The following is a 25,851-nucleotide window of genomic DNA, read 5'->3' on the forward strand; positions in this document are numbered from 1 at the left end:
GGCAACATCGGAGATTGTTGCCTGGAGGTGCTGTAATGTAATTTCTCCAACTGTTAGAACACCCACACAGGGGAGCCGCACTCCTTTATGGAAAAGTAAATGATTGCTCGCATCTGCAGCTAAGACCGTTTGGAGCTGCTCACTTTCTGCCCAGAGATGGGTGTAGCTGCCCAAGGCGAAAGGAAGCTACAGTATTTCTTTCTGCTGCTTGAGCGTGAACAAGGTCACCCTGGCTGAACCTTGTGTTAATTACTCTGTTTGGAGGAGTCACGTTTTTTTCACAGGTGCCCTAATGAGGCAGCACACTAATGAGACCGTTCGTTTCTCACTCTGTCAGTCTCTCTGTGTTTTCAGTCTTCCATTTGGACTTAGTGAGATTACAAATGTGATCTGATACTATCTAGTAATGTGGATCATCATTGAGAATGTGGTGCAAAGTAGGCGCCAGGTTGAACAACTAAATGGAACGTAGTTGAATGTCTACCATTACCTTTACTAGAGTGTTTCACCATGTTAGTACATATTCATAATCCTAAACATTTACTAAACATTATGAAGGAATAATTATATCTTGCCTAAATTAAATTAAATATAAAATATTAAATTACATTACATTACATTTAGGGGTGGGAGAAAAAATCGATTAATCGATGCATCGCGATTCTTTCTCCAACGATTCTGGATAAATTCTGAGAATTTCAGAATTGATTCTGAGCTTAGTTTTTAACCAAATGCGCAATGATGCTGAGTTTGCTTTAGAAACACCCGTATTCTGCTTGCTTCCAATTCCTCACACACATACACCTCTTGCACTTTCCGTAAAATAATCTTTCATAAAGTTCAGAAAGGTTGAAGCGAATTGCAAGGACATTTGTGGGCTTCATTGCACAGGATGCGCTGTGAGAGACGCTCGCTTTGTTTGATGTTACACTTGAAGTGTGCGGTCTCGCTCATCAGTATTTTCCTTACAAATGCTCTACGAAGTCATCATTTATGTGGTTTGGAATGCAGTGGACATATATTTCAAATATGAACCTCACTAACAGAAGGCTGCTTTCAATTTCAAATGCTGACGCACGTTTTGTTTGTGAAGACTGCTCGCGCGTGTGGCTGTGCGCGTCTCCGTGTATGTGGTTTAATGCACTTGCGTCTCAAAATGGTTTTATGACGCAAAATTAATGTAAACATAATGTCTTAAGGGATTAAACAGACAGGACAAACCACATTACTACTTATATTTAAAAAGAGATCCGTGACATCTCCCGCTGTCTATGATGTCATAGTATAAAACAACAGTAAAGATGAAGAAAAATCACTCACAGTTCTTGAATGGAAAACGTTCAGATAATCTTAAATACTGAAGCATTTTTTGTTTGTTGTTTGTAATATGTTTCTGTGCTCCTCTTTATTATTTGCTACTTGCTTGTATGTTTTGAAGTTATATTAGTTTAAAATTCTTAACATACAACTGATTTAATTATTTTTTTCAAATTGTAATTATTTTTAAAAGTACTTAATTACTTATGTAAAGGATATGTAAATGTAAGGATTTTAAGATTCTGAAGTCGGTAAACTAATTAATTAATAAGGGGGGGAAAAGTAGATCAAGAATCATAATGGAATCAGATTGTGACTCCCAGAATCAGAATCTGATCGGATCGTGAGGTGACTAAAGATTCCCACCCCTAATTAAATTACATGACATTATTAAATGATCATTTTATTTGGCTAGCTAGGTAAGACTTTCAGGCACAGGCAGACCACTTATAATTCTGTAGTGCAGACGGCCTAAGTGAGAGGGGGTGGCGATGCTACTCAAAGCAAATAGTTCCACAATCAATTTACAGATTTATTTATGAAAACACTTCATACAAGAATGGGCTTATTGAATAATCGAGAGGCATTTCACCACATCTTTGGACTTCCTGTTTTCTGCTCCTGTCATGACGTGCCGTATCATTTTCTTTAAATTATTATTGAGGTTGAGTAAATTACCATATCTTATTTCAAATGAAAGAGAATACAAAAGGTTTTTTATCCATAAATCTAGCAACTCCTAGTGATGCTGACAGTTTCCCTTCTATTGTATCAAGATTCTAATTATATCCCACAGATTTCTTGAAAATGGTGATATGTGTGTATATGCTGTTGGAGATAGTTTTCTACCGGTTGGGCTGCAATTATATAAATTACAACAATAATGTACACTGAGATTAAGAAAGAAATGTCTTCTCAGGTGTTATTTTGTGCCAAACGTAACCCGTCATTTTCTTTTATTTTGGGTTTGAATGATGATGTGTTGATTGCAGAGCAAAAGAATAAAGAAAAAAAAAGATTGATACATTACAACTTGGGGTGACAGAAACTGAGGTTTGATACTGACGCTAAGAGGCTGACAGATAGTGAAATCTACCTATTTAATATGCAGATCTATCTATCTATCTATCTATCTATCTATCTATCTATCTATCTAGCTGTCTGTCTGTCTGTCCGTCCGTCCGTCCGTCCGTCCGAAAAGAAGAAATCAAGACTTTGTCTTCAGGCACTGACTAGTCAATTTTAAAAACATGTAGTTTCGCACTACAAAAGTCTTTCCTTGGTCCTGGTGCTACTGTGCTTTGGAGACACTTTACTAAAGATGTTGGCGTGATAAACTGGAGACTGTTTTATATGTATGGAGAGTTATTTCAATTTTCTCTCAGCAAAAGTCAACAATAGCTTTAAAGTCTTAGGTTTCAAATTCTTAGCATGCCGGCACCTAATTTATTGCATACACACGTTGGCTTTGACTGTGACGAGTAGCACAGTTGAATTCCCTTATGCTAGTGCTGTAATGAAGCGGAGAGAATGAGGCAGAGATGATGAGGGGGAGGAGGTTACTATATGTAAACCGTAAGGGAAAAAATACATAGTTTAAACTGCCACCTCTCTCCGCTAGTTTACATCACTTTGATCCTGATTCTAATCCCACACATAAACAGAAACACACACAAGGGATGTGCAAATATTTTCTAGAATATGAACAACATATTTTCGCAGTGTAGTTGCTGGGTTGTCTGGGTAATTAGTAGACTGATCAATTGTGAGGAAGTCCTAATTACATTATCTGATTGGTATCTGGTGGGTTTTCCTTAAGAAGCATATTAGAGGTATATTAGTCATATACTGTAAAATGCATTCTTCAATTAAAAAAAGGTTGTTTTTAACTTTAAAATTCAACACTTATGGCATGGAATGTTTGAAAAATACACTACTGGATACACTACCAATTAAAAGTTTGGGGTCAGTAAAAATTCATACTTTTATTCAGCAAGCATGCATTAAATTGCTGTGAACTGGCAGTTAAAGTCGCTGTGAACTGGAAGTTGCTACTGACTTTAATATTGTAATGTATATAAAACTGAAACAAAATATTAAATAGAGGGTGGTATTTTTCTCCTCACCATCTCTCACTCACAGCAAACTAATGGTATTATGCCCAAGCTGTCAATCTGATGTCATCAGATAAATTTTTTTTAGATTTTGGTTAAAGATTACAAAGACAAACATTTTTTTTTTTCAGTTGAACATTTTAATTGTTCATCTCAACACTAGCTATGTGCACTAAAAAAAGAAAAGAAAATAGTGTACATTTTGATTTCATGTGGACTTTAAAGACTGTTATGTTGTTGCAAAAAGATTTTTTTTTTTTTAACATTAATGCTTGTTACATTTTTTAAAAGTTCTATTCATCGAATAATCCTGGATAAAATGTATCACATTTCTTAAGCAGCACAACTGTTTTCAGCATTGATATTAACTCTTTCTTGAGCCCCAAATCAACATATTAGACTGATTTCTGAAAGACCATGTGTCACTAAAGACTTGAGAGATGTATGAATCAGGTATGCATGCTTTGTGTATGTGTGTGTGTGCTTAAGTGTGCAGTGGTGCTTGCTTGCTCTATTCCTGCTGGTGTTTGATGGAGTTTTTCTGTGCTTGCAGATAGTGCCTCAGGAGATGGCGGAAAATTGCTTTTGGCTCAAAGTCAAAGAGGAGCGGTTTGAGAACCCGGACATGTTCAGCCAGCTTTCACTGTCCTTCTCTTCTAAATCCAGAGGTAAGGACAACCTGCTTTGCCTCCCCCCTAATCATATAGGCACACATAGTTTCAGCTACCCTGATACCCGCTTTTATCCATCCAAACATTGGGAAACCAATCGTCTCTGTGAAATCATAATTATCTTCATGAAGCTGTCTCAGTTTCCACCGGCTTTCCCTTTTTTATGCAGTCTCTAGAATCAGATTAAGTAAGCGTTTAGCTCTGTGCCAATTAGCAGTCTGCAGAGTTGGAAGTGTACTTTACATGTCAGCACAGAGTCAGTTTACAAAGCATCCCTCTTCCTTCACGGGAACCGTACTCTAAGCGGCTGTGGGTTTCGATAGGAGCAGAGGACAGATATGCTTGGTTAGCTTGGCTGCCTTTCCGCTTCACTGGATGCCCCCCGAGAGACAGTGAAGAAGAAAAGAACGAGAGAGAAAGTTACAGTACAGAGAGTTGCACTCTTGTTTTGGCCAGTTTGTTTCTCCGTTTGCTTCCCTTGTTTATTCACACTGCTGGAGAAGGATAAAGTGGATGTTTCCTTCGGCAAGGCTGTAAGTTGAACCTTTGACAGTGAGTGGCCTTGGTAGATTTTAATGCCTGTTTCATAAAGGGGCATTGCAGAGGGCCTGTCAGATATTGAGCACAATTGAAGAGTCTGCTCATGTGTGCAGCGGCGGTCAGATGATCAGTCATTGAAGTGAACTGATCTGAGAGCAGATTGGCCGCGGTCTGTGGAGTTTGCTAGCGTTAGCCCACTGGCAGAGCTCCAGATAACTCCTCTTATTCTCCAGTATCGACATTATATCGGCCTGTTTAACTCCATCCAGCAACACTTCAAGCATAATGTGGTGGTTTAAGACGTGTAGAAGTGCATATGACTCTTGAATATAACCGCTGCTGATTACTACTGGGGTTTGTATTTCCTCTTCTGAGACGCTGACAAAAACACAGCCTGTTCCTGTGTAGCTAAGCACCTTTTTTTTTTTTTTTTAGATATAATTGTGTTTAGGTTTCAGTCGTCTACACTTTGTATTGTTTCTTTAGTTTTTCTCTGCAAAGGTGTAGGTTTTATAAGTAAGAGTTGAGGAGGTCCTCAGGGACCCATCTTTGGCTCAGTTCCTATCAATTACGCCTGAAGCGTACCCACTGACTCGACTCTCCCCAGGTCTGTTTCTGAACCCTAACTGAACGTCTTCATGAATGAAATATGCTTTTCTGTGTTTGATAGTTGCAGCAGTTCTTTTAAGATGAATCTAGAATTCTGTGACTCAAGCTTTGAAGGGAGTAAGATGTGATTTGGACCCATTCTGGGAACTTTCACGCAATGAGTAGAACCTTACTTCCTCGTACCACTTTTAATTCAAAGATTATTAACCAATGGTAAACCTCACCACTCCAAGAGAGTGGAAGGGAAGAGAGAGTGATGCTATACCACTGGTAATCATACTGACTTTGAACTGTCTGCCATCTGACGAGTGTACTGCCAAAACTTCATCTCTAAAATATACTTTCACGGCACCAGTTGGAGGAGAAGGAGGTGGTAGGTGGTGTCTTCACCCTGTCTCCAGCGTATTTTGAGACTAGGTGCAGCTGGCAGTCCCCAGGGATGAATTGCTTTATAAGGCTACGCAGATGCTCGCTTTTGCCTCACCCTATAAATCCTCATAGCAGAGCTGGCAGAGCAGTCGTTGGTCAAGCTTTGCTTCATTTGTCTGCGCAACTGCCGCTTTATGTAGTGATGAGTGTGGTCCGCTTGTATGGGATTACAATTCTGCCACAATTCACTATTCAATTTCCAAGCACATTTTACCAATTCCAAACGACATCAATCTTAATAACTACTATTAATCTTGTATTTAATAATTTATAATTGATATATAATTATTCATGAAGGCTGAAGTGAAAAATGTCTTATATTCAGGTGTGCATAATTATTAAGCAGATTTTCTTTTACAGATAAAATGAGCCAAAAAAGAGATTTAACTCAGACTGAAAGTAAAAAATTATTAAATGCCCATGAGAAATATTCAAAACTAATACAATACTAGAAATTGCAAAGTAAATAAATTGGTAAAATGTGCTTGGAAAAAAATATGATCAGAATATCAACTTGCATAATAATTATGCATGCACTGTATTTTTCCTCTTCTGCTGTCGAGGTAATGCAAGAAATGTTGTGATTGGTTGTCAAGGCAGCCAATCAGAATTTAGCAGCCTCTGTCTCTGATTGGTTGGAATTATGGCACATTGTAACGCTGGGTTGTGTTGAGGACGCGAGCTGTTGGCATTTAGCGAGCACTGAGGGCGGGCATCAGGTGAGCAAGCTAGTGAAATGTTGCACGCGCAAAAGAGAAGGTCTGCACACATCCAAAAACTTATTTTAAACGCAAAATAGATTTTCGTGCGCTCGAAATACTTTCTTCTTTGCGAAACGAACATTTTCTCCACAAAATTCAGATTGTGCGTGCAAAATGCACTTTTGTGCGCTCAAAATATGATCTTTCGTGCACAGAATAGTGGCAGAACTGTAATCCCATACGCTTGAAAGTGCCAGGGAAAAGTGCTCTCAACAACTCACTTACAGCTAAAGCGTTTATCTGGAGACCGCCAAGTAATGAACAATGAGTCGAGGAGGTGTAAATGTGCTCTTGCCCTCTTTAAAGTATACAAAACAGGCCACTGTTATCTAGTTTTTCCCCTAAGAGTGTTAGTTTTACTGGTGTTTGAAATTTGGTATTGATAGCTGCTCCATTTTACATTCCTCTTTTCCTCTACGCCGCAGCATCTCTTTCTCCCCCACTGCTCAAAGGGCCTGGTGTTAAATAACTTTTAACAAAACAAGGATATAGTGATCAACAGGGATTTTAGATCTATGTCTTTCAAGAGATCCATACTCCTACTGTATTGAAAAGTAGTTTTTTGAGCTTCTGAGGAATAAGGCCAAACTACAGACATAATGCAAGTTAAAGCAATTGTTCATTTCATAATAAAATGATGAAATTGATATTATCACCTCAATATTTATTTTATTTATTTATTTGAACCGTATACACATAATGGCATATTTTTACATTAGTTACCAGAGCAGCAAAAAATAATAATAAAAATAAATAAAATATGTGTACACAATAATACTAACATTTATATAAGTCTAGCACATTTTTTTTTAAACCTGTTTTCAAATGTTGCAATCTAATTCAAATATTTGGTAGGTTTTCGGAAGTTTTGGAAGCTATGCAAGTTTTATCTAAAACTTCTCCCATCAGTGTAGAAACACTTGGAACTGCTCTGTCAGACTGGTTAAATTATTGATAACATTGTAAATCCAGTAAAGCTCAGTCAAAGGCAGACAACTTTTTAAGCTTGTCCTCAGGAAATCAAACATTTAAATGCTCACAGACTTTGATGTCAAACAGAATAATAGTTTTTGTTGATCAGCCAGTTTTTTCTTTTTTTGGTGTCGTCTTTGATTGTGGACTAAAATTGTGGTTTATGGACCTGAAGACATTTCAGAACACTACCAGGAAACGTAAAGAGAATATTACCTATTCACATTTCATTCTGTCAGAGTAAAAATACTGTATATCTTATTGTAAAAAAAAAGTACAACAAAAAAAGTTTTATAGACCCAAAACTTGGAAAGTAACAATTTAATTAGCATAATTTTAATAAAAATTGTTAGTAATAGTATATATTTCCAGAGTCTTGCTTCGTGCCATTGAGGGCAGGTTGTCGTGCACTGCTTGACCTCAGTTTGAGAGCAACTTGTTTATAGAAAATACTCACTACTTATTAACTGGTTTAATCAATGGTCCATCCTTTGCAAATATGCTCAGGGCTTGACCTTTTGAGAAAAAACCCCTAGTGTTCTGTGCCCTTTCATTCCAAATCATAGTCTTGGAGATTTGCAAGATTGTCGACAGTCACCTTCTGTCAATACATGCCTTAGAAGCAACGTTATTTGTTCAGAAATGCAGCTTAGACCTCATTTAAATCCTCTTCTTTGTCAGATTCCAATTTTATTGTAATGTTGTTTTCCTTGTAGCCACAGTTGCTTGGCCTTTCCACCCCCTCTCTCTCACACTCTTATTTCCTATTTCCCCCAGACTCCTTTCGCTTGGTGGTATCAATCAATGGTTCTGCTTGTGTTTCTGCTTGGGGGATCAAATCGGATACACTGGTGGACTGAGTGTGTGGCATGACCTACTGCATTTGAAAAGCAATTCAACGCCTCCACTTTTATGTGCCGCTGAAATAAGATGGATGCTGGCAAAACTTGCTCCTCCTCTTGCCCTAATAGGTTTTCTTCACTGCTGACATCCACTGTCAAGATAATAGAAGTCTGACTCTTCGGCACGGTGATGACATGCATTGCTTGTTGCTTTTGAAATATAAACCCCATCATCACCACTGTCCTCTTTAAATGGTGCATCATATGAATTATTACAGAAATTTGAACTCACTGCAGCACCTGAACACTTCACCGATATTCTCTGTGATCGCGCACACTCCTCCCTTTTCCTGCTTGGTGAGGAAAGCTGTGTTTTTTGCATTGGTTTGAAGTGCAAATTGATGTTGAATGAAGTCGTATGGTAGCTTTTTTTCTTCTTCTTTGCTCTCACATACATAGACTAGCAGTAACCCAAAATGAAGGAGCTTTTTGGGGAGCACTGCTCAGCCCTGCTGGTGTTGGTGCTTTGAGTGGCTCAGGCAATAGATGAGCTTGATCTGGGTAAATTAAGTGCGATGGGGTGGTGAAGATGGCTCCTGGCTGCTCCACAGATGGAGCTCTGAAGCGAGATCTAATGAAGATGTATTTTAATAATTGGTGTCAATGCTGAAGTAATTCATGGAGAAGGAGGAGCCCAGGGCAGCACTTGACCTCTAAAAGGTGGATTACCATCATTTTTTGTCTCTTAATGACCGGCGAGCCTATGATGAGAGGGAAAGAGAGAGAAAAAGCAATGAAAAGCAAGTGAGGGCCATGCTGTAGAGTTCCATATATCTCTCACAGAATCAGTGGTAAAGATTAAAGCAGTGTGATCGTACAGCAAATGCAAGAATTGGAGCTGTCAAGCGGCTAAATATTTTGTTCACATATTGTGCAGTATATGTCAAATGATCAAATTAATTATGATCAAATTAATTGTGGTTAATTGCATAATCAATATTTGTTGCCCCCAAGTAAACAAATGGGTCATGCTGTTTTTTAGCATCTTGCCATGCTCAAATAAATTGTTTTAGGTCAAGGTTTTTAAGTGTGGCTTTGTCAAAATGCATTACCTGTAGATGCAGATAGAGTTACTTACTGAAGACTTGGAAAAGCACAAAAGTGGTACTTTAATGTTGAATTGTGATGGATCCTTCACAATATGATTTGTGTAAGAGTTAATTGTGCTTGTAATTTAATTAGGATAACTTTATATTATTATTTTATTATGAATGAATTAAAATATTTAAAATGACATTTGATATTGATATAAAATTTGTTTTATTTTATGTAAGTTTAGGACATTCTGTAAATGTCATTTAATATCAAACAAATGTGCCACAGGGATGCAACGAAATGAAAATTCTTGACTGAAGCCGAACAAAATTAAACACTGGGCCGAATACCGAACACTGTTTTTCAAAAAAAAAAATTCACCATTGCATAAATTAAATAGCCAAAATGTGCTTTTTACTGTTTTTCTTACTTTACAAAGAAAAGGTCAATTACAAAACAACAATTTAAAAAAAATTACTTAACACTGAAATTTGTTTTAACATTCTAGCAGACGTTATACCAACAAAGCATTAAAATGAATAAGTTAGTAAAATAATATTTTTTTACTGTACAAATAAATGCAGCCTTGCTGAGCAGAAGAGACATCTTTTAAAACAATAGAAAATATTACAGATCCCAAATTGAACACTATGTGTGAATGTTATAATAATTTTATTAATAGAGCTGTTGTAAATATTATTATCATTATTATTGTCTTATTTTATTGTCAGAACAACAATAAAATTACAATACTAACATTTATGTATGTTGATGGAGCTTTTATTTAGTCAGAAACCTGCAGGAAGACCTCAGTGCTTTTTTTGTTGACAACAGCAGATTTATAAATGATTCTAATTATGAATTTGGGAAGATGTTTGTCGCATGTATCACATTGTCACATGCCTTGTAAAAATTCATAAAAATATGACTGAGTAACTGATGAGTAACACTGTTTCAGTGCAGATTTTCCTCGCGCTTTGGACTTTGAACTCTGGCACTGCGAGCTTGTGCAGCGCTGTTTGAATACATGCTATTTGTGAGTGTATTAGAAAACAACATTCTGCAGTTTATTTACTAATTGTTTAAGGCCATTTCGCGATTTCAATCATCATACAGTAACCAGCAACAACCACCCTTCCTCTTCTCATCAGAGACATGAGATGCAGCACTAAACAGTCTCTCGCTGTCGGTGCTTGTAATGATTTTTATGTCTTTCTTGGACACTTTTAAATGCCTCCACACTGCCGACATGTTTGCTACGTCAGTGTGCGCCTCTATTTGATCGCGTCACGTCATTGTTCAGTACAAGTTATTCGGTCTTTTCGCTTATTCAGCCGAACACCGAAATAGCTTTTTTTTTTTTTTTTTTTTTTTACTATTTTCGGCTGAATCATTTTGGTTGTCGAACATTCTGTGCATCCCTAGTCTTTATGTATATATGGATTGTAATTTGTGTATGTATTCATATTCAGTCCTTGTGCAATCATTAATTTTTCTATCTTTTTAGATCTTCTGCCAGCTGTGTAAGGCATTAATGACAGATTTCACTTTTAAAAACATGGCTGTGACTCAGGACCTCAGCTTCCCCGCAAGGGGCCTGGCATGATCCCCATTCATCAGCCAAAATTTCATCAAATTCTCTCTGAACTCTCTGAACAACTGTTTCCTCTCCTCCCTCCTCCTTAGTACCCCGACATTGCTTGTGTGCCCCTGCCAAGGCTTAATTCTTGGGTTATGGAGGGTCCTGAAACGACCCGGACACTTTCACTTTTCAATGATGGAATCAGGCTTAACCTGTTCGCGATCAAAGGCCTCAGATATGCAGCCCAGTATTCTGTTTCTGTACCGAGAGCTCTTGCACCAGGTTTTTCCGAAATCAGAAATGCTTGCTCAAATCCCTACACACACGGTTAGATATAAGACAGAAGCAAGATCCCATAAAAGGCTTTTGGGCTTGTATTGCCTTGTTGTGAGTTTCAAGCCTGTAATCTGTAATGACAGCAGTGTTATGTCTTTGAAAAAGGACATATAGGCATTACCATGAACAGACACAAATGTATTTTATGTAACATAACAGATCCCAGTATCAAAGGAAACTGGAATCCTTGAGGTTTCCATACCAGGCTTTATAACATAGGACCACCACCTGATTAGAATTGTGTTTATTTCCATACAAGCCAATCCCGTTACGCCCTGTGGCAGATGAATGTAGGACACAGTAGAATTGTTCTCCAGCCTGGCTCATATTAACAGCTTGGTCTTAATGCCACAGTAAAATAATAAAGGAGGCTTTTGATAAGCAGCATGCTAAAGCGCTTTGAACAGGGGGTTAGATCATTCCACTTGTCTCCCCTAAGGACAGAGCTGTTTATTGCTGATGCTGTTTATTGCAAATAGAAGCATCTGCCAGTGCAGCTCTGTCCGCATGACTCTGGCCCTCTCCCTCTTCTCTCTCTTTCAAATTTTCTCTTTCATCACTCCAGAAAATCACTCATCCTCGGACGTCAACATGTCCATCTGGACCCAAGGCTACCCAGTCTTGCACTAAAAACTCAAGTGCACACAAGCACACACTATTTTTCTCAACACACACTCGTATGATGGCGTGCTCTTTCTATCATCAGATCACTACTGGTTTTGGCACCTGCACTTTTATAAAAATCACAGCTTTTTTCTCAGCAAGTGTTTATAGCAGCATTGACTTCAGAGACCGTATCGGAGAAGTAGACCTGCTACTTCTTAAAATCGTAAATACATGATGCAATCATTGTCAGATTGCATCGCTGTTTTGAAATGTTATTGAAACTTCAGTTTTTCAGTGTACTTAGAAAATAGCTGCCTAGGACGCTACCGAGATGGCCCATCAATGCATCAAAATGCCATTGATTGGCTTCTTTCTGACCTTGAATCTAGGCTCTCTAGATTTTTGCTCTCTTTTAATTCTGCTCATCTGACAGCAGAGGGCTTTATCGAATTCTGCAGGGTTCATACCAAAAATAGAGAGTTGCTTTCTGGTGGCATGCTTCTGAAAAGAAAGCGATTTCTCTAATTGCTCTCATACGCAGAGCCAATTTGTCTCAATAAAGCCAATGTGGCCCGTGCTAATTTTTCTTTGTTTGCCTACTGTGCTCTGCCTCTGCCTAGGCCCACAGTCTCACTCATTTTTGCCGTTCTCTAATAAATCACTTATGCAGGAAAATTAGATAGTTAAATATTAATGGCCTGTAATGAGTTTATTGTGCATTAGAGAGGCCACAGGGGGTGACCTGGATACAGGAGTCTGTGCATTTTGAGAAGGATACCCCACTGTTCTTGGCTCATATTGCTACACTCGGATGTCCCACTGACTTTAATCATCTTATCACAGAGGGGAGCAATTTGGGCAACCACTGCACTTAACAGCCCATTTGAAAATACCACCACGCGGTGCTACCTGTCTCAAAGAAACCCTAAAAACTTTCAATGAAATCTTTGCCTCATAACTCCTCATTTGGGGGATGTTTAAGTGCAAGTTTTTGCTTTCCGTTTATATCGTAGACTTTTGAGTAGGCAGTGGAAGTTACTGGTTTCTTTTTCTCTACTTGATTTCCCCTGAGAAAGTTTAAGGAAAGTTAAGTGATGACATTGTTGTATGCTACTGCAACAAGGATGTCCAAATCCGGTCTATAGTAACACTATAATTGTGTGTTATACTTGGAATAGCTATTAAATATATCATGCAACTTCTCTCGACCAAAGCTGTTAAGCCTGAGATTAATCAAAGTTTTCTGGCGCAAGATCTTTAATCTAAACAAGTCATATTATCTTAGCAAGTACTCACTAAAAGACAAGTTTCCTGGTTTAAATTCCCAGGGAAGGGAAAGTAGACATTAGTGAAGACGTTCTGATTTGTACAAAGAGAAAACATTCATAATCATGGGCTTAATCTCTGTGTCACTCTTCTAGTTTCATACTTGCTGATGATCTCATGTTCAGCACAGTAGTGAGACATGATTGGACGAGCTAGGACTGAGATAAATAGGCCCGGCATCACCTGATAATTTAAAGTATTCCTGTCAGTATGGGGTACATGAATAATCAACATCTCTTCAAAATAGTGACGTGTGCCCTCCACATGCAGCCTAGAGGGAACAAAAACAAGACTGAAATAAGAAACCAAAAACAACGGCACATTACAGAGGCATATAGTCTCCCGGGCAGACGAGTAGAGAAGGGAGGAGCTTTATTTTCTTTCTGCCATGGGGTTTGACAGTGAGAGAAGATGTATTTAGGCTGGAGTCACATCCTCTCAGGCCCTGCGGGGGTCTGCATCAAACTACTTCTACAACAAGGCATCCCAGACGTAGGCATGGGGACTCTGAGTACCCCAGAGAGATGTGCCCCGCTCACAGTGTGGTGATGGGCGTGTTTCTTTTGCGGCTAAGGTTTGGAAATATTCATGTCTGCATATGTTAATGGAACTAGTTCCACAGTGTTTCTCATGTAAGCGAACTTATGACAGAGTACTTGAGAATAATAATATTTGCAAATCTTCCTAAATCAATTAGTTCAGTGAATCACAAGGTTGCTTGTAGTTTCATACTTAAATCAACGTTTTGCGATATTATAAGCAACATATGTTGTACAGTATATAAGAAGTTATTGTGTTTCAATATTTGATTGGGATTTAATTAACTTTGTTTAGTGTTAAACTTAATGTTGATTATAATTAAACCAAATTAATTAAACTAAAAGATGTGAGAGCGAATTTATTAAAATGTACAAATCGCTGCCTAGAAATTAAGCTTCAAAGTTTTTGCATTCCATATAGCAAAAATGATATGGGGAACAAGTCTCTTCCATACATGAACATGACAGCGACCCTAAATGTATTCTAAATGGACAATATCAAAATCTTCTCAAATTTGTAAATGGGGATTTCTTAGAACAGGTAAAATACAGATAGAACCTTCTAATTCTAAAAAGTAATTTCCCACTTGAAATTATAAGGTTCTATCTTGCAAAACATTAATTGAAGCAACAATTTTCAAGAAATATAAACATTTGACTTACAATTGGTTTTAAAACATAAAATTAGTGTTGTCAGAATGAGAACTGACAAAAATGTCAGATAGAACCTAATAATTCCAAGGCGACAAAATGTTAGTATTTTCAAAAATCCTTATAGACTTTCTCTGTTGTTGCAGCATAATTCAAAAGCATTTAAGTTTTTTTTACTTTCCGCATGCTTTGTTTTCTTTGTTTTGGTCATGTTATCAGTGCTAATTGCCACCATAGTCTTTTATCTAAATGTTACATTTCCCAGACTGCAACTTTATTGGCTGTTTGAGCAGTTCGACTTCTAATTTCCATACAAATCAAAAATGGTGTTGAGGCCACATCTCGGTGCGATCCTCTCCCCCTGCTCTCTAGGCCTATGTGGTGACGTCTTATCATGTTTAATTTGTCCCCGAGACTCTGAGGTGGAATTGGTTCAGGGCAGTGAAAGAGTGCAGAGAGAGGTCTGAAGAGTAGATGGGACGACACGCTCGCTGTCCCCCCATCGCCTACCCTCGCCTGCCTGTCGAGTAAACAATCCCGGTGCTGCGTGCTCAAGATGGAGCCTCACTGAATATCAACAACACACTCTGCAGCGTGAAAAGCCTCTTCTCCATGGAAAGCTGAGCCGAGAACCCAGGCAACCGCACAACAGCCCTCGCCCTGATTGGAGACCAGCGTTACAAGACATTTTGGGGAAAAGAGAGTGAATTTTGGAGGGGATTGAAAAGAGTAAGGGAGGGGTGGGCTATCGTGGACAGCAGAGAGTAGAGGTCAAGGAGAGAAGCATGGAAAGGACCTCAAAGATGGAAGGAAGGTGTAGTGAGATTTAAAGAGATCACCCAACAAAATGAAAATTGTCATGCCAAACTTGTCAGACTTTTTCTTTCAAATAACACAAAAGGTGAAATCTTGCAGACTGTTTCCTATGCTCTTTTTCAAACACTCAAAATGAATAGGGACTGAAACATTCACTCTTCAAAAAGGGTAGAAAAGCAGCATAAAAGGATCATAACCTCATGAGACCCTTTGACCTCATATGAGGACATTATATTTTGGTGTATTTCTCTGAGACTATACATGCCACAGTTTTAAGTCTGGATGTCCAGTACAGAGCACATTCAGGGCTTTTCAGAGATACTAAATGTTAGGATGTTTCACTATGACCACTCCCTCTCCTTGGTCTTCAAATATGTCTGATATTAATTTTGTGACATTTGGAAATATGATAATATTTTGTAATTATCATTTAAATCTGTCAAATTTTTAAACTGTCTGTCATAAATCAACATCTCAGGAAAATGTTATGGGGTTTCAAATCAAAATATGACTTTCTGTTACGAAACAGGATGTTGATTTCATACATGTCCTCATATGAGGATATGAGACTAAATGAGACCTCATATGAGACTAAAAGCATGTTTATTAGCATTTTGGGAGACATAAATGAATAGGGAAAGAAATTATATTTCAGTATTCTATGAAATATTATGTATTATGAAAATCTTGTCAAATATTACTCCCATTATTACACTTCTTTTTTCATTACATGTTGCCCCAAAAACACATTAATATGCAAATTAGATTTAGTTTATAGATACATTGTATATAATGAGAAAACTCGTTTATGGCCATTTTACACACATTTTGCAGAAAGAAAAATTATATATCAAATCATTCTGTTATAACACAGTTGATAATCATCTTTATACAAAGTTTGGTAAAAAAAAAAAATCCTGAAAACTAAAAATGTATTGGTGATTTAAAAAAGCTATTGTTTTTGCCTGTGCATGTTCATTCATGTCTTTTTTTTTTTTTTTTTTAATTGAGTCCGGATGTCCTCTACCATGGACATACAGTAGCATAACTTATGAATGAAATATCATTTTTAAATTTTTTTTTTGTTAAAGAGTTAACTGGATCATTCTGGTTCACAAACAAATCACTCGAACCATTTTTTTATGTACTGACTCATTGATAAGATCTGACTCAAAAGAAAGACTCGTTAATTGTTCATGAGATTGATGCAATTATTAATTAATGACGTAAATACTTCACTTGTGAACGCACAACCTTATTGAATGGCTTCAGACTGTGTTTGACTATATAGCGCACTGGTCGTATGAAATACCTTTATGACACTTGTGTGGTGCGATAACTATAATTTAAATTCTGCATGAAAAAAAAGGAAAGTAATGAGGGTGAGTGGTGACTGAAATTTTATTTTTGAATGAACAGTGAACAATTGAACATGTTTCTGTTGACTGTTGTTAAACTCAGTATGAACCAGAAATTGAACCAGACTTGTTCTTCCATTGTGATGTATGTGAGTGAAACAGCTTCTTGAATAAGAAAAAAATATTTTTCATAAAAAAAGTCTCTGTCTGTCTATCTATCTATCCTGATTGCTATAGATCTTTCTTGCTCAAATCTGTCCCTTTCTCCCTCTCTCTGTTTCATTCAATCAACATTTCAGTCCTCTTCTTTGAACGCTTGTGAGAGTTTTCTTGACCTCTCGCCAGCAAAGATCAGCCTTTGAGGTCTTTACATGATGTATGAGAGCCATATAGTCTGACCGCTCGACCCTCTCTTTGACATTTTGTCTTATTTGTTGCTGCTCTCCTGATCTCTGACCTCATGTATATCTTGGCCAACTCTAAGCAATGCTCTTTTGGTAGAAAGCAAGAAAGGAGAGAAGTAGGGTCTTTTTTAACATAAAGCAAGACTGCCTTAAAGAAGCATTGCATATGAACTTTCACAGATTCTTTCTTCCCCTCTGAATTTTGAATGTGTTTTATTAAAAGGTGTGCTTTATGCACACTTGATGGTTGTCTGAGCCCTGATACATATACATACTTTGCGTAGACAGCCATTATTTCTATAGCATTCTGTTGGAGTTTTGTGGAGGTGCAATGGTCTCATTTTGTGCAAATCTGACAACTGGTTGGTTGGATTTCAAACAAGTCTGAAATGTGTCGAAGTATCTGTAGTCTCTCACACTAGTTGATGATGGGCACATGCTGTGAATTGACTACAATCTGGGGCTTTTTGTTGCAGTCTTAAAACATAAAAGAGTGACAAGTTTCTGTCTTGTAGTGTGCGCTGTGCTTTATGAAGATTCCAAGTCGGCAGAGCAGTACATACCTATTTATGCTTTCTCTCTCTATCTGCCTGTCTCTTCCATACCTTTTTTTCTTTCCAATTTTCTAAGGTGTTGGTCAGTTCTTGGCAGTGGACCGGTGTAAAGTGTTTGTGTCTGTGGTGTGCTGCATAGATGCTGATACAAGCCTCCATCCTGGCACATTTTTTTTTTCCTTCGTCTTGTCACTAAATCCATTCGCAAACAGCCACAGGGTGCAATATAAAAAGCGTTTCATCATTTGTGACTGTGAATAGGATTGACTCCAAACTTTGATCCAGCAGCTAATTGTCAACTTTACAGCAGAGATAATGCAGAGAGAGAAAGATACTATAGTTGCTCAAAGATGTAAACTTCAAAATGTATGGATATCTTTGGATTATATAACAAAATATCAAATCTAGACTCACTACTAGTGTTATTCTATCATGATTTACTATTTTATACTGTTATATAATAGTATATTAAATAGTATTTATTAATATTTGATTAGCATTTCTTTTTCATTTTTCACTTCAGTGCATTTCTATTTAGCTTATTTAAATATTTTGTTTAAAAATAAGTTGCCATTTATATATTTTTTTAAGCTTTCATCTAATATTTATGTTCTATTTCCACTATTTTAATAAAAAAATAAATTTTTTAGTTAATACAAACATTGCTCATTTCATACATTCACTAAAATCACCTTCTCTGAGAAAAACTCCAGGTTTCAGATGCTGTTTGATTTGATATTTTATTCCTCATTGAATGACAGTCATGCATTTTTAAGTGACTCGGGTGACTTGTGCCCAATATATAAGGATTCTTTACTTCGTAAGGGTTCTAAAGATGAGGCCAAAAGAGCAGATGTTCTGGATAGATGTGACCATTGCTGTATGTGCTCTTCTGAATTTGCATTAAATGGGCACGCTCTGCCTCTTCTCTCCTTCCTCCTCCGTCTCGGCCGAGGTGAGGCAACTTATTAACCTTTCTGAAGCCATGGGCATCTCAGGGATTGAAAGCACACTTTTAGCACGGCGTGTTAATACAAATTAACCTCAGACGATTGATATGCCTTGATTCAATTTTAATCACATTTCACACAATCAACGTCAGAGCACTCGTGTACTTCAGCCAACACCACCTTGTATTACATTTTCTCATCAGTTCTCTGATATTTGATTAGAGGCATTGGCGTGACACGTCAGAGTCAAACCACCGTCCACTTAAACTCCCCATCCCCCATTTTATCGTATGTGTAGTTTACTTGCTGTTAGTGAGTATACTGTATGTTGTGTTACATTATATGGATGAGGCCTTGAGGTGCACCAGCCCTCCTCCCCCTATAATAACAATTGAGTTGAATTGATTCGCCTGCATGTGCCTCAATGCCATTTTTCTGCTGGCGTGCGGCATCGGCATCCTGTAACGTGTGTTTGCCATGTTGATGGCGGTGCTAATGGTCTATGTCATGTCAGAGAGAATGTTTGACGCCTTTCCCCCCCCTCTTCCCATGCTGAGGCTACTGAAGCATGTTTAACTCTCCCATAATGCCAGAGTCCATTAGCCGACCGATACATAACTATCACGCAGGTGCTCGGCAGTGATGGAGGGTCTCTCAGCCCACATGGCTATTTAAACCCATTCACTCTGTCTGAAATCCAGTCAAAACGCATCTCTCTCCCTTTCGCTGTCTCTATCTCATGCGTTCTCAATCTTGTCTAAACCGACTAGCGCCGTAATATGCCAGAGGGGGAGAGAGTTCGGACTCCCCTGCGGCACAATTAAAGAGCCCGCGGCTTGGTCCGGGCTCAGCTGCTAGAGGAGAGGGTCACCTGCCAGCCCATCACTCTGGTCCAGAAACCAAGCTGACTGCCACGACTCTGCAATATACTCGGCACGTCCCAATGGCCCTTCCACCATCTCTAGGCGGTCATAGATTGGAAACGAAGAGCGAATTTGCTTGTGGTTATAACCCCAGGTGTGTGCGAGCTGTGTGGCTGGGTTTCCATGGTGAGAGGTCAGCGGATGGCAGGAAGTAATGAGGGCTGGTCTCAAGCAGGGTGATGCAGGGAGGAAGAGGTTATAAGAGGATGGGGGGAGAGACCCAGAGCTCTGGAGTTAATTGTGTGAACATTAGCTGCAGACCCGTCTGGCTATTTTGGCACTGGATAGTGGTAATGTGGTGGGTGTTTTGGATTTGGAAGAGCCAAACGGTGCCACTGTAGATGATTGTAGCATGTGATTGTAAACATGCTGTGTGTGTATTTAAAGTTGGTTAGATAAGCCTGTATGTGTGTGAGGGTGTGACTGGGGCTGATTTAAATATATGTTAGTATATCATTATTCTGTCACTACTTTAGGTCCTTGATTCCTTTTTTTTATTGATTTACTTGTGTCTTTGTCTGCATACACTACTGTTCAAATGTTTGAGGTGCACACGTTTTTTTTCTTTTTTTTAAATACAGTATAATTGTGAAGTAATAAAGTAAAATTGTGAAATATTAATGTATTCATATATTTTATATAATATCATATAATAATGTATTTTAAAATGTAATTTATTTATGTGAATGCAAAGCTGAATTTTCAGCTGCCGTTACTCCAGTCCTAAGTGTTGCGTGATCCTTCAGAAATCATTCTCATATGCTGATTTGCAATGCACAAAATAGTTATTATTATTATCAATGTTGAAAACAGCTGCATTGCTTAATTTTGTGGAAACTGTGCTACATTCTTTGATGAATAGAAACTTCATAAGAAAAGCATTTATTCATTTATTGTTTGTTTGTATTGTATTGTCCTTTCCTTTCCTTTCCTTTCCTTTCCTTTCCTTTCCTTTCCTTTCCTTTCCTTTCCTTTCCTTTCCTTTCCTTTCCTTTCCTTTCCTTTCCTTTCCTTTCCTTTCCTTTCCTTTCCTTTCCTTTCCTTTCCTTTCCTTTCCTTTCCTTTCCTTTCCTTTCCTTTCCTTTCCTTTCCTTTCCTTTCCTTTCCTTTCCTGCTCCTTTTCGCTCCTTTCCGCCAGTTGCGATCCAATCATGATGTATTGCACCTATATCATATTGTATATTATCTCTGCCAATATCCAATTTCTTTGTTGACGTCTGTGTGTTTGAATAATGATATGGTTTGTTTATGTTTAAACCGTGTTAGCCATGTCAATTATTCATCCTTAGATCTACACATTAGTGCCCAGTGTGTGCATGTGTTGTGCATATCCATGTACAATAACATGTGTCAGTGAACTTCTGCATGTCTGTTTGCTTGTGTTTTTGTGTTAATGAATGCTCCTGGCTGTGTGTAATTAACACAACAGCAAATGTCCCCAAAGGGTGAGATTAACACTGAATGCATGAGACACAATGCAACTCGGGAGAGTAGAGGATAGTGCTGCCCCGGCTCCCAGGGCTTCCTGGATCTTGCCACTGTCCCCTCAGATTATTCTGCACCCCTGTCCCACTGATATCTGCCTGTCCTACTCCCCTCTCCACTCCTCTGGTCCAGTTGCCCATCATATCATGGTTCAACACTCACAAACACATGCTGCTTTGACTGGTAAATTGCCAGCATGGGCTGGTAGCCATCCCTTGTATACTTTATGGGACAAAACAAAACCGTAATACCCAGAAACGATCTGGCTGTGGCTTGTTAATCAATAACTCCAAGATTTTGGCAAATTATCTTACATTTCTCTGGTGAGGCTTGATGTACATGCATTTAGAGTTAAGCAACATCAATCTTTCTGTGGCTGATGCTGATACAATTACTAGAGAGTTGCAGTCAGTGCATTCAGAGTTATTTTTATGGATTTTATGGAAAAAAAAAATCTAAATGTCGTTGTTTGCATTAATGATGCAGAATGTTTACTGTGGGTTAGTTTAAAGTTATGTCCTCCAGACACAGATCAGATCCATCTTGTAGTGATATTTAGACACCAAGAGAATGCTTTTCACCATTCACAGGGTTTCCGCGGGGTCTTAAAAAGTATTACATTTAGTTGTATCAAATTTAAGGCCTTAAAAAGTCTTAATTTTTTGCAAGAAAGTCTTAATTATGATTTCAAGAGGTCTTAAATTTGGGGATGGAAAGACCAGAATTGCGATATGCTGAATATGACGATTAACCTTCAAAGCGCTATGATTTCATGAGCGCTGCACGTTCAAAGTCCGGTGCTACGCTGCTTTGTGTTCTGCCGTTACTGGGGAAATAGTTATAGGTCGGCCAAAAGCGTTACCTGCTGCCAGAGAATGAATATGCATTTTCAATAAAACTGTTGTTTTATTTAGATTTCAGACAAATGTAAAAATCGACCCATGCTTTTACCCTGCAAACACGCAGAGCTTTAAATGTGAACTGGTAGATCGATAAGAAGACAATGCATTATAAAAATCTAAACAGTATAGGGCTGTGCGATATGTATGGTTTGCGATAATATCGTAATTGTTTTAACGATGTGCGATTTGATGATATCGAGTATATCGCGAAAAGCAAACAAAACACACCTACATAGTGCACACATACATTACGTGAAGAAGTCTAACTTAGTAGTTTAGATTAGTGCGCGTGCGCATTTAGAGTGCGTTCTTTCATTGCATGAATCAGTCTATGAAAATGCATTTAGAATTATCACATAATTCAAGATATTGTGCAGAAAATGTATATATTTATATAATTTCATATAGTTAATATCATACGAAGAGTGACATTTTTTTTCTCCAAAAGTCAGCATGATTACAAATGTGATATTGATTTTATACAACAGTTCAATAAACAAGAATTTAGTATTAAGAGACTTATGTTTTAGACACCATATTTTCTGTTTTTGCTCTATTTCTCCAACAAAAATCATTTCAAACACAGCAACAGCGCTGTTTTGCATCTCTGAGTAACAGGACGGTGTCTCGTTCCTGAATGAATCAACCGTTTAAATGATGCGGTTCAATCGCAATGACTCACTTAACAGTAACTTGCTGCCACCTGCTGGCGGTTTTAATGTCACATTTAAGGTACCTTTTCATTTTAAAAATAATTTCAAATATCAGTTTTCAATGTTTTATGTTTAATTTATCAAAACATTATTTATGCATTTGTAACTGCAGGTTAAAGTATTCCGTGTCCCTCAGAGATGCATTAAACAGTGTGTAAATGCATCTAAATGCCACTTCTAATGCAGCTAAAGATTTAAGATACATTTTGTTGATACTGATTTCATTTGCTTGGTAACAGCCCAAATGCCAGAATTTGACTCAAAAGTTGGTATATACTTTTAGAACAAAATGGCTTAAAGGTAAAAATACCCATACAACTTGTTGGAAATTATTATTTTATATCACTGCTTTGAACTGACCACACAGAATATGATGAATATCAAAAAATTCAGGAGTCAGCTGTCCACGGCAGTCCCTAAGATACCAGCACAGTAACACACTCAGCAAAATATTATCTAATTATCATTATCGATAAAATCCCAGAAAATTATCGAGATATCATTTTTTGTTAATATCGCACACCTCTAATTTATGTTATTTAATTGATATAATAATTAATTGATAATAATTGTTTAAATCAATATAATAATTCATACTTTTGACTCTATTTTCTTAAAAGTGGTTTAAAGGCTGAAATGTTTTTGTGAAAACTTGTATCTGAACTGTAAATTATGCTTTTTACAGTAATTTTACAGTTTAATATGGTACTATAGACATTGCCCTACCCCGCTCATATGGTATTAATTGTATTTGTGCAGGTCTTAAAAAAGGTCTTAAAAAGTCTTATATTTGAGCTTAAAAATCCTGCAGAAACCCTGCATTCAAGATTCTTGTTTTGTGTGGAATGTGGAATATAATATTCATGTGGAATATGAGCAAACAAAATCACAATGTGCAGCCACGTTTTTATGACAGGTGACATTCCAAAGAGTAGCTTGAGCTTGAGACCTGCAAAGCTGTGAGTGACGCAATAACTTCTGCTGTTTGTCACCATTGTCCAAGGAAAAAATTTTAAATAGGACAAAAAAAAAAACACCTTCCAATGCATTATTTTTATTTTTTATTTCATATTATATTATTTTATTGTATGTTTTATTTTAATTATTTTTGTTTTGCTTTGCTTTGCTTTGTGGCTATGTTCTTATGTTGTCAGGTGTATGAAAAGTTAATTCGGGACCTTGAATCTGTCACTAATTTAGAGATGTAATTTAATTTTGAGTTTTGACCTCATCTAGATGAATTTGTTGCCATGGGAAAATGCATGGACAAAGTTAGTGTCAATGTTATTTGTGGGAAGAACATTTAAACATAAGTGCAAAAGCAAGTGCTAATGGAAGGTCAGGCTACAGGCAAACTGTTATTATGAGTTGTGCTGCGTTTCCAAATGCAGTTGATATACATGCTATCATTATACCTTAACACAAAATTTATTTTGTGTGCCACGCCATTGTGTGCCATTTTGTAAATGTGAGAGCATGTGAAGGTGATTGAAAGTTTTTTTTTTTTTTTTTTTTTGCATGGTTATTAGTGAGTAGCTGACAATTGTAGTTAATATGTTGTTTTTCAATGAATTAATCACTACGACCTCTCACCTTGATATATGAGACATAATAGAAGGGTTAGGGCAACTTTATTGTGAATGTGTAAGAGACTCAAAGAAAAAGAGAGAGACCAACTCAGACAAAGTCACTCACTCTACCTCCAGCTTGACCACGTGTTGACTTTTTCTCCTGTGGTCTGCGCTGTGATTGGCCATTCAGACAGCAGTATGAGAGCTTTCACGCTCTCCGCTGTTCCACGACACTTGTTTGCCATGAGTGCAAACTGTGTGACACGCTTCACTAGCACACACCATTCCACTCGCATCAGCTGTGCATGCACCTGTCCCCATGGCAACCAACCTTTACTAGTCTTTGAGCTGAAACTGAATGCCACAAGTGTGTGCGTTCGCGCGTGTGCTGCTGTCGAGGAGTGTAGGATGTATCGAGCTAAAATGGAAGCTTGCCTAGTGGTTGCAGCATGGCTTTAGGTTCAGGGAGTGCAGTGTTTGGTTCAAATGTTAAGGTGATTTTGTAACAGATATATCTTACATATTAATAGACATACATATGAAACATAAACACTCTTTGAATGGAGTATGCTTATTTAAATAACATATCGACTTTCTTTTCCCGAGGCATTGTTTCACAAGAATAGCTCTTTACAGAAAGTTGGGATCAATCAGTATTGTTTAGTAGTCATTCGACAACCAACTAGTCTGTTTGTGAAGTCATCTAGTACATTTATCCATAAATTATCCATAAATAATCATTCATATAAATGATATAGAAATATTAGATTTATAATGTATGTTTATACAGGGGTCTGAATACTTTCCGTACCCACTGTATATATATATATATATATATATATATATATATATAGACACACACACACTTCTGGTCAAAGCTAAATGTTTTTGAGAGAAGTCTCTTAATGCTCACAAAAACTGCATTTATTTGATTAAAATTACAGTTAAAAATAGTAGTAGTATTGTGTGTAAGGGAAACAGGTCAATTTAGCTCAAAGGGAATCATTTAAGATTTTAAAGGGAATTTGGACAGAATCACTGTTTTGCGGCTGATCACTGAGTCTGCCAGTGATTCATTGAACGGGCCATATAACATAAATTCTGCAATGGATATTTATATCCAAAATATAATGAAAGCACTATTAATTAGCACAGTAACAAGATCGGCAGTTTAAGACATTAACTTGTAAGCACAAAACACAAGATACTTCTCTTTTCAATATAAATAAGGCTTTATTGGATAAATCTAAGACATATAAACTAATCTAACACATAAACACACACATTCACACAAGTTGCAGAAAGAGAGAAAGTGAGAAAATAGTTAGTTTATGAGAATGAAAATGTGAAATCCCTAGTTTACAGCAATATGTGCAATTGCATAGACCTGAACAACCATCAATCACTTAATTAACCCTAGCATTGAGTTCCTCAATGAGTATAAAACATATATTAAATGCACCAGTTCAGCTAGGATCTGGAGGTACTTGCGTTGCGTTGCCTGTACGGGGGTTCCTTTTGTTGTCATCCCTGCAGAAGGGGGTTTCCCGCGGTCGCAGGTTGGCTGGAAGTTCAGTCTTGGGAAGCCAATGGTTGCGCGTTGGCTGACGACGCGGAGCTGTGGTCTGGTTAAAGTTTTAGACGGCACTTGAGGCACTGCGTTTGGCAAAACTTAACTCAGAGGAACACGAAACTCTCAACGGAAAATAAAAGAAACTAAAGTAAAGAAATAGAAGTAAAGTTTGACGAGACTAGGTGGTGTTTCTCCTCATGGTTTTGGAGGAG

At 37.6% G+C, this 25,851-nt stretch overlaps 1 protein-coding gene across 1 annotated transcript in view; it reads left to right on the forward strand.

The window, feature by feature from the left end:
* The window catches only part of diaph2 (diaphanous-related formin 2), a 329,306-nt gene that overhangs the window by 41,198 nt on the left and 262,257 nt on the right, over nt 1-25,851 (forward strand). The window contains exon 12 of the mRNA XM_016282860.1: nt 3,985-4,099. Within this exon, the coding sequence (XP_016138346.1) occupies nt 3,985-4,099 (115 nt within the window). The remainder of the gene's footprint in view (nt 1-3,984; nt 4,100-25,851) is intronic.

The sequence above is a fragment of the Sinocyclocheilus grahami genome, unplaced genomic scaffold (assembly GCF_001515645.1).
Source record: "Sinocyclocheilus grahami isolate Dianchi unplaced genomic scaffold, SAMN03320097.WGS_v1.1 scaffold167.1, whole genome shotgun sequence".
Taxonomy (NCBI): domain Eukaryota; kingdom Metazoa; phylum Chordata; class Actinopteri; order Cypriniformes; family Cyprinidae; genus Sinocyclocheilus; species Sinocyclocheilus grahami.